General features: G+C 38.5%; 2 protein-coding genes across 4 annotated transcripts; both read right to left on the bottom strand.

Moving 5' to 3' along the window:
- Positions 1-6,213: 6,213 nt before the first annotated feature.
- On the bottom strand, positions 6,214-6,663 carry LOC107475839 (uncharacterized). Its single transcript, XM_016095516.1, has one exon. It carries the CDS (start codon positions 6,661-6,663, stop codon positions 6,214-6,216), a length of 450 nt encoding a protein of 149 aa, XP_015951002.1.
- Positions 6,664-7,123: 460 nt separating this feature from the next.
- Positions 7,124-9,342, bottom strand: LOC107475766 (protein WHAT'S THIS FACTOR 1 homolog, chloroplastic). 3 transcript variants are annotated; one of them, XM_021135928.2, is made up of 2 exons: positions 8,053-9,342; positions 7,124-7,522 (listed from the first exon to the last, which is right to left on the bottom strand). In XM_021135928.2, exons 1-2 carry the CDS (start codon positions 9,283-9,285, stop codon positions 7,520-7,522), a joined length of 1,236 nt encoding a protein of 411 aa, XP_020991587.1. In that variant the 5' UTR covers positions 9,286-9,342; the 3' UTR covers positions 7,124-7,519. The 3 variants fall into 3 exon arrangements, with proteins under 3 accessions (XP_020991587.1, XP_052112785.1, XP_015950914.1); XM_052256825.1 differs by having other exon boundaries at positions 7,124-7,376; XM_016095428.3 differs by having other exon boundaries at positions 7,124-7,530; positions 8,053-9,341.
- Positions 9,343-10,343: the final 1,001 nt, after the last annotated feature.

The raw sequence follows: 10,343 nt of genomic DNA, 5'->3' as shown, positions 1-10,343 counted from the left end.
ATGTGACGTCTTCTCGCGCCCTCCCTCCGGTGCTTTCGGACTCGGCTTGGGGGCTAGGCGTGCGTCTGGAGCGACTCCTGGAGCGAGAACGGGAGTGACTCTGCTCTGAGTTTTGTTGGTCGCGCTCCCTATCTGCTAATCGGCGCTCCAGGTCTTGCATTCTATGGCGTAACTCTTGCATTATTCTGGCGTGGTTGTCGCCAGTTCCCCAAAGGGGCGTCCTTCGCGCGAGTGCGTTGTGTTTCTCGGGGGTGACCTCGGGTGCTGTCGGGCTTCCGTCGCAGCGGCGTTCCCCCCGTGGGTGGCCTCGCGGCCTGTCTCGGTTTCGACTAGCACGAAGTCCATGGACGAGTGTCCCCACAGACGGCGCCAATGTTCGGTAAGGCGGTTACCGGACGGTTCGGGTTGGAATCCTGAGTAGGCATCCATGAAGCTCAGATATCGGTACCCCGTCATTTACGCCAGACGCGAGAGACGGCGTACCACAGACCACAGGGAGGAGGACACTCGTCGGGAGAACGACGAGGGGAGAACAACGGGAACACGAGTACCCGTCATAATGGGGGCGACCCCGTTCCACCGTTCCATACTCGAGGTCCGGCTGCCGAAGCACTTGGACAAGCCAACGGACATGAGGTACGATGGAACACAAGACCCGCTCGAACACCTAACGGCCTTTGAAGCCAGGATGAATCTAGAAGGAGTGGGAGACGAGGTAAGGTGTCGCGCCTTCCCGGTCACCCTTGTAGGACCTGCAATACGGTGGTTCAACAACCTCCCGCAGGGCTCGGTGACCCAATTCTCCGACATTAGCCACGCCTTCTTGGCTCAGTTCACGACCAGAATCGCCAAAGCCAAGCACCCGATCAATTTGCTGGGGGTGACTCAAAAAGCCGGGGAGCCGACTAGGAAATACCTAGATCGTTTCAACGACAAATGCCTGGAAATTGACGGGCTGACGGACTCGGTAGCGAGCTTGTGCTTGACGAATGGGCTCCTGAATGAGGATTTTAGAAAGCACTTTACCACAAAGCCGGTATGGACAATGCAGGAGATCCAGTGCGTGGCTAAATAGTACATCAATGATGAGGAAGTCAGCCGGGCCGTGGCTGCCAATAAACGGCAACCCCCGTACAACCAAACCCGACACTATGAGGGCAGAGAAAGACAAAAGGAACACGCCAGGGACGGCGGCCCGAGCAAGGCACCAAAGCCATTCCCCCGAGTCGGGAAGTTCACCAACTACACCCCCCTCATGGCACCAATCACAGAAGTCTACCAACAGATAGCCGAAAAGGGAATACTGTCAAAGCCGCGACCCCTAAAGGAACGAACAGGGGGGAACAAAAACCTTTACTGCGAATACCACAAGGGATACGGGCACAAGACCCAAGATTGCTTCGACCTAAAGGACGCCCTGGAACAAGCAATCAGGGACGGAAAACTCGCCGATTTCTCCCACCTCATAAGGGAACCGAAGAGACGAAATCGGGATCACGAGGGCGAGGACAGGTCCCGGGCGACAAGACGACGCCAAGAACCAGAGGGAGACGACCACGGCCTCACGGTGGTGAACGTAGTAACTGCAAGGAATTCGGCTCCGAGATCGAAGTCGGCACAGAAGAAAGACGCCAAGGTGATGACAGTCTCCTCCTCATCCACCAGAAGTTCCCGGGGACTCCCATCCATCTCCTTCGGCCCCGAGGACCAATGGTTCAACGAGGTACCGGAAAGTCCTCCCATGGTCATCACGGCCAGAGTCGGAACCGGCCTCATCAAACGGATCCTGGTGGACACAGGCGCGGACTCGAACATCATGTTTCACAATGTTTTCGATGCCTTGGGGCTGCGCGATGCCGACCTGGCGACCCACCAGCACGGTGTGGTAGGGTTGGGAGACCACTTCATCAAACCAGATGGGATCATTTCGCTCCCAACCTCATTGGGACAAGGACAAAGGCGAAGGACAGTGATGGCCGAGTTTGTTGTCCTACAAGATTCCACGGCTTACAACATCATCCTGGGGAGAAAAACCATCAACGACCTTGGGGCAGCAATTAGTACGAAATTACTCGTGATGAAGTTTGTTACTGACGACGGATTCGTAGGGTCCATCAGAGGAGACCTAGAAACGGCAGTCGCTTGCGACCACGCCAGTCTCTCTCTCAGGAAAAAGTCCAAAGAAGCATCAGGGGTTTTCCTTGCCGACCTGGACGCCAGAATAGATGACAAACCCAGACCTGAGCCAGAAGGGGACTTGGAAAGGTTCAGAGTCGGTGAGGGGGAGGAGAAATTCACGTTCATAAACAGGAACCTCCCCTATGAGTTAAAGGAGCCCTTAATGGAGATGATCAGGGCCAATGCTGACCTCTTCGCCTGGACACCAGCCGACATGCCAGGGATAGATCCCCAACTCATGTCACACTGTCTAGCCGTCAATCCCGAAGCAAAGCCGGTGGCCCAGAGGAGGAGAAAGATGTCACAGGAAAGGGCGGAGGAAGTGGCCAGGCAGACAGCCAGCCTCTTTGAAGGGGGGTTCATCAGAGAACTGGACTACTCGACGTGGCTGTCAAATGTAGTCTTGGTAAAAAAGCACAATGGGAGGTGGAGAATGTGTGTAGACTACTCCGACCTCAAAAGGGCGTGCCCCAAAGACTGCTATCCCCTCCCCAACATAGACGCACTCGTCGACGCGGCGGCGGGGTACCGATATCTGAGCTTCATGGATGCCTACTCAGGATTCCAACCCGAACCGTCCGGTAACCGCCTTACCGAACAAATTGGATAATCAATATGGTACTTAGAGAATAAGTAGAGTGAAATGATATCCAAAAATTTATATTATTGACAAAAATAATTTTAAAAGATGTTAACGACAAATAAACTTTCGGCATATTTAAAAACGGAGATAATACCCAATTTGGTTCCTCAACTTGCATACGAGCCTCAATTTAATTTATGAAGTTTCAATTGTCTCTATTTAGTCTCCAAACTTTGCAAATATGACTTACGTTAGTCCTTAGGCTAATTTTCGACGCACAAACGTTGACAGAATGCTAAGGTGGACAGTCGAATGCCACGTTGACTCTGTAAAATGACGATGTTTTTGTTTTAGCACTCCAATAGTTCAAAAAAATATCACAAGTAGTATTTATTGAAATCTTTTCTCCTAAAATAAGTGATTCAGCGACATTTTTAGACTATTTAAACACCAAAACCATAACAACAACGTCCTTTTACAAGTTTCAGTATGGCATTTTGTTGTGCATGTCAGTACTTCATTAATATTTTTATGCCAGAAATTGTTTCAGGAACTAATGTGAGTCACGTTTGCAAAGTTTGGGAATTAAAAAAAAGGCAATTGAAATTTCAGAAACTAAATTGAGGTTCACGTGCAAGTTCAAAGACCAAATTGAATATTAACATCTTTTTAATGTGACAAAAAAAACTAAATATTAAATATATATTCTAGAAAATGACTTTAAAGATCAAATTTTGATAGAATTTTTTGCAAGTATTATTAAAAAAATATCTTTTTACTTTTAAATTTTAGTATTTTTATGTCAAGTGATTTTAAAAAAAATTGTGAATGATCACATTTTAAAAAAAAAATTAGAAACCAAATGTTGCTCTAATTTTTTTGTGCATCCTTTAAATATTTATTCAAATATTGCCACATCGAATCAAAATGAATAAATCATTTGCTAAATATGAATTTTTTTTCACCTATAAAAAATATACTATTTAGTGGTTATTTTTATTGTATTTTTAACATTCAAATATTATTTTATCGAAAACATCTTTCATAATTTTTTTTGGTAAAAAATTTTAAGATGCTAAATTAGTAGTTAACTCATAAATAACATAAAATTATAAACATAAACGGAAATTGTCACAAACAATAGAAATTGTGGAACACTATAGACAATTAGACATCATCAATTTTTTTCTTAAATAAACATATTGCTTGAAATTCTAGATAATTATTTAAAATAAAATAGCTTTTTTAATATTGAGTACATCTCTTATATATTCTCCTAAGTCCTAACATAAGAACCTTGGGATACATTGTCTAATACTCTAATGTCACTTTCTGCGGATCACTGCTACAAAGCCTTGCAACCATTAAGTTTGGTTCAAAAGTTTGCAATGAAGAATTTGCAATGGCTTTTTGTGTGTGCCAAAGGAGAGAAGTGATGCCTTATTACATAGATTCCAATTTTTTTATAAAGGGTTTTTGGAACTTTTCATCATTGAATAAACATGGTCCATTTCCTCAAAGGACATTGTCCTTTGTTAGGACGGATTCTCACAGCATTCGTCCTTAACTCAGCATATATGGTCAAAAGCATATATATATTTGTCCCAAAATCTTCAAAGCTATATATGTTGTCCGATTGATGTTGACATTTTACAACAAATATAAAAGCCCCTTAGAATAAACTTTTTTTTTTCTTTTTTCAAAACATGTAGCCAATATATGTAAAAGGGTGTAAGATATAATGATTTAAATATACATATTTTTAATCGACTTAGGTTGATTGAGTAGTCAGCTAGCAACTAACTCTTAAATATAACTCATATTCGTAATACATTAATCTTTAATTTAAACTCTACTTAAATATGCATATATTTTTTTTTGTTAATTATGTATACGTAGACATTAAATAATTTAAATACAAATTATATTAGTTTATATGTACATACATGTAGATGTAAAAATTAATGTCAAAACTTGGTGTATTGATCGATTGTTGATCAAAATTTATTGATCTTCTAGCACTCACTATTGTAAACAAATTTAATACTAATATCTAATTAGGTACTGTCATATAAGATATTAAAAAAAAACAGTTTATCACTTTAATTTATATAATATCTCCTAGTTAAATATTATTATAAAACTTATCAATATTGTATAAAAATTAAACTCATATGTTTCTCTCTATTTGATAGAGTGAGGAGCTCTTAGAAATAGAATAGCCAGAGGACAATATTCAATTAAGGTAGAATGTAGGAAATTATCACATTGAATGGAAGTGTGACAAATCAAGATATTCTATAGTAAAGAGGTTGCTAAAGTAAGAAATTAAAGGGTTAATTTTTTTAAAATTATAGTAGTAGATCTCAAATAAAAAATTACATAGTATAGAACTAACTTTTCATTAATCAACACTAATTAACTTTAAGATTTAGATTTAAGAATTAATTTAAGATGCATGATTAATAGTTTATAATTTAGAATCTAAAATTTAAAATAAATAAAATAATTTTTTAAAAAAATTGACCAATTCTGACTGAAAAAGGTTGATTATTTAGCATTACTCAACTCAAATATGATAAATAATAATTAACTGGTCTTGTTACTTTACCAATCTTCTCGTTTTGAAGTATTTATTTAATTATTTCCAAGTATAGCCTATAGGTAGTGCTCAAGTATTTCAATTTTCAAGTGAATATCTTCTTCCTTCTTGTCACTATAGTATGTGAAAGGAGTACACAAATGCCACAATGGGAAGAGCATTATAGCTGGCTAGGATTTTTCTATTTTAGTTGTGTAAATCAAGATGAGACATCCAATGCAAATTGTGTGTGTTGTGTAACAATCTTGAAAAAAAAAAACATAGGCATAAATAATAAAAAATAAAAGATAGAGTGAATAGGCAAGGAGTTACAAAAACACGAAGATGACTTGCACATGTATGTCTTGGCATCCCATGAAAGATAATAGCCATTATTATGTGATGAAAGCGGCTTCCATCATATATAGAGTCACCATCTTCGCGTGTTAAACCAAGCTTTTACCACCCAAAATTATTACTATTAGCAACCGTGTGCTATTATATTACTATTATTATCCTAAGTTTCTCAAAATGAAATCATAAGTTGCATATCATATAGGCACCACTGGCCAATATATTATGTATGTTGAAACTTGAGAATGATACTAGCCAAATAAAAATGCAAGTAATTAAAGTTACATGAATGCTTTTATGTTTTATCATCATACAAACCACTAACTTTGATGAGTGTTAATTTTCTTAACCTCAACTTTTTCGCATCCAACAATGTTAGAGTAAATTGAAAGCAACCATTAACAGAATAAGAAGTAGAAGACTAAGAACAATAAACTATAAATATAATTTCAAGTTTTAAACCTTAAGACCAAGAGCAGCATTGGGTTATTTTTCACTACTCAACCTTTTCCCAGCATCACAAACCTAAGTATAACAGAGGCAACCTAAGTAGAACTTCACACACACATTGGCTGTCCATTTCCCTAGCCCAACGGCAACAGTTCCGCTCCGAAGCAGTGAGTTCGTGCCGGTGCCGGTGTGAATGGCCATGCCTGTGGCTGTGTCTTTGGTGACTCCCATCGTCGTCTTCATCACGATCAGGGAGCAATGAATTTGGCAGCGATGGAAGTGTTGGTTGGGTACGCAATTGTCCACAAGCATAGTTTGCTAGTGCAAATTGCGATGCACAAAGTGGACGGAGTGGAGGAGATTGTGGTGGTGAAGGCAGTGCAGGCAGTGGAAAAATTGGTGACCTCATCTGGCTCTCCATCTTTGGCACCAATGCCAAAAATGTAAGAGCCAATGTAATTAGATTTAGAATCTTGACTCTCTCCATCAAGAACCCCAGAAATGTTTTGATGTTCATGTGGCCCCTAAGTAAACATGCTTAAATACTTGCAAATTCATAAATGTTGGTAGAGTTTTGGTTAATGGTTACTATTTCTCATCAATATTGTGTGATGACTTTGTAGGTGACAACAAATACTATTCTAAGTGGGAGTTCAAACCACCCACCTTATTCTTGATCAGTATTTTATTCAATTCATCTCACAATGGTGACAAGTTGGGTGTGTGAGATAATGCAAATTAATAGCATGCAGAACTCATGAAGTGCAAACCAAGGAGATATTATTGAGGGGTAGAAATAAAATATTTAATCAAAGTCACAGCCTATTCAAAATTTTCATTGATTCCATATGATCTCAGCAATATTTCTTTTCATACTACAATCTAATCATAATCATAACCATAACAAAGATAGACCAAAAGACAGGTAAGAATACTTCTAACTCAATCTTGACTTGAAAACAAAAGTGCTACCCTCAACCAAGGTGATCTGATATTATTAATTGGGGACAATTCTCTGAAGATAACATGCATGATACCATAATAACATGACAAAAGTTAAGTTCTTCACACCTTTTCGCCTTACTTCCAGCTGTTCCTGAAAGGATATAAATTACTTCATTGCTACTCTGAGAAAGTTATTTGGTAGCAGAAATTGCTAATAAAGTCCAAGATTGCAATTCATTTCTTCCATCCTTAGCAGATATGTTAATGTGTATCCTTCGCTTGAAACTATAATAGGAAATCTCACATCAGATGTCTGGCAGAAATTAAGAATTTTTCATAAGTTGTGAACTTAAATATACTGCTCGCCAACTCCAATATATTGCAGGCTTCGTGCGGGACCAAAACAAAGATTTTCTTGTAGCACTGTTTCACTGAAATCCTAAATGCCAAAGGACAATCAGTTAGAGAAACACTAACTTAATTTCAATTAGAACCTCCTTTTTTGATAATTTAATTTCAGAAGTTATCATGCATCATAGATTTCCAATTTCCACAGCCCCTTTCTTATAGTTAAGTTCAATAATATAATGCACTGTTAGATAGCCAGACTATGCAATGCGAACTAAAATATTTGCAAGGAATGGAGTAATACATTGATTTCTGTCATTTCAAAACTAGGTTAAAACTTAACCCCACAACTAGTGAAAGTGAACACTATGGAAGAAGAAAGATTTCTCTAATCTCTACCTTACATTCAAGAAATTAGGCTGAAGTCTCAACTAGTAAGCCAAAAAGCTTACTAAACCATATCTCAACATGTTACTAAACCATCTTTCAACATGGCACTTGTTGACATGTAAGCATTCAATTTTTATAAAATAACAACACATGCATTTCAAGGGAAGTTATGGGAACTAAGGAGCAACATTCTGGCCAACAATGGTCAATATTTTCTCCTCACCTTGAAAGCTCTCCGTCTTCCATTGTCCACATGTCTTCGACCATCCACATTGGTCTCTTTCACACTCATTTGGTCAACTTTGGTGGCCGAATTTTCCATATCCCTCCTAAGCTTCTCTTGTTTCAACCTCAACTCCTCCGCCCTCTGCCGCCAACCTTCCTCCAACAACTCAACAAACTTGTCCTTTATCTCCAGCAGTGGATCCAAATCAACCAACTTATCACCCTCGTATGCTTCTCTTAGCACCGCCGTCTCGATCCCTCCTTTCAGTGACATATAAAATATCCCTGAATGCCTTGTAAAAACACTCGAAAAGGCATTCGAAAATCTATACTCATCACAGAACTTCCCCAAAATGGGCACCGGAATCCTCTTATACAGTGAAAGTGACAACAATTCATGAAACACACCAACCATCCTCTTCTCCATTTCCCTCGAATTCTGCTCCAAATGCGAAACATCCGCGTAAGGTGAAACATAATCAAGCTCCATCCAATCCCTAACCCAGTCCCTCATATCCTTCTTCAGCACAAAACCACTAGGAAGTTGAACTCTAAAATTAGGCCTAACCCTAATCCCAATCCTCTCACTCTCCTCCTCAGCCCTATGCTCAATCACAGATTTCGCAAATTTAGGTTCCCAGTTAACCAATTCAAGGAACGATTGCCCTTCACCAGGTGATCCAATTAACCTAAAATAATTCGAATACCTAGGTACCAAATCAACCAAAAAGTCATCAGGGAAACCGAATTCCTTCTTGACATGAAGCAACTTATCAGCACTAACAACTTTATTCTTAGACATCATCAAAAGCTTACAGAGTTTCGCAACGATCAAGTCCTCGTTCTTCTGGAAGATTCTCTTTTGTTCTTCTAGAAAGTTCTGGAGCTTTGCACTGAACCGGATGAACCGGACAGGTTCGGTTTTGGGCTTAATGCGGTCCAAGTAGACGTCGAACAAACCAGGGTTATGGTTGAGGAAGGTTTCGATTTTGACTTTGAGGTGCATTCTTTGGCGACGCTTTTCGAGGTAGCGAAGGGGGATGACGTGGCGGGGTTCGTTGAGGACTTCGCGAACGACGCGGGCGCATAGCTTGAAACGCTTGTCGTTTTCGATTGCACGGTCGAGTTCTGGGTCTTTGCGCCAAACGACTTTGAGGCTTGAAATGGATCTTAGTTGGTTGAGGTGGTTGCTGAGGATGTGGGAAGAGATGGTGTGGGGTTTGAAGAGCATTGCTTTCAGGTGTGTGACACTGCTCACTCTGTTGCACTGAGTTGCAGAGAAGCAGCAGCAAAAGAAGAAAAAAGAGAAATTTTAATTGGGCCTGTAAAGATAATGGGCTTTTGTTTAAGTTTTGTCAACTAAAGTAGCCCATAGTGACAAACTATGTTGTAAAGTCTGTGTTTTTTTTTTTTTTAATTGAATTAACGGTTAAAATAGTTTTTGAAAAATAAAATTGTCAATTTAGTTTAAAAAATATTAATATTTTAAATTAATAAAAATATATAATAATGAATTAAATTGTATTTTTTATCTTGAATGCAGACCATTGATTAATGGTTTATAACAAAATGATTAAACCACACATCATGGCATTATAATTTAATTGTTGAGGTGATCAATCTGACCTAATGTTTAAGTATATAAATAGTAGGGTTTTTTTAATGTATATGGAACATAATTATCTACCTTTGAGGTTTCGCTAAGATACTGGTACAATCAAATATCTATTTCAAAACACCAAAAACTTGATAGGAAAAATGTTCTACTAAGCAGAGAGGAATGATATAATTTTGACACTCTAAAAGTATATACTTTCATGATTTCAATTGTTGTACCCAAAAAAAATGCTAGGCACTCACAAAGAGTAGTACATATAGAAAGAGACATTACTGACAAGAAAGGAAGGTTCGCAATGCAGAACAACATGGCATTGTAGGCTATGATCATTTCAAAACAAATATGATATATTTAGTATGTACAGTTTTACACAAAAAAAATATTTATATAAAATCTATATCAAAATATAAAATACACAGTCTTTATATTTTTTACTAAATCAACCTCGTTTAAAAAAAATAGCAAATGTAAAATAATGATTATTATATCAATAATATTATATGATTAAATTACTTTGATAACTAAGTTGGTCTAATAAGGTAAGAATCAATAAAAAAATTTAGTTAAAAAATTGATTGAATTTAGTTAAAAAAAATAACTTGTTCATCTAATAATTTTTTAAAATATATATAACTCTTTTAAAACAAATAATGTTTGAAAAATAATAAATA

This window comes from Arachis duranensis, chromosome 2, assembly GCF_000817695.3.
Source record: "Arachis duranensis cultivar V14167 chromosome 2, aradu.V14167.gnm2.J7QH, whole genome shotgun sequence".
Classification (NCBI taxonomy): Eukaryota; Viridiplantae; Streptophyta; class Magnoliopsida; order Fabales; family Fabaceae; genus Arachis; species Arachis duranensis.
The sequence above is the reverse complement of the archived record's forward strand: the minus strand, read 5'-3'. Positions and strand labels throughout refer to the sequence as shown.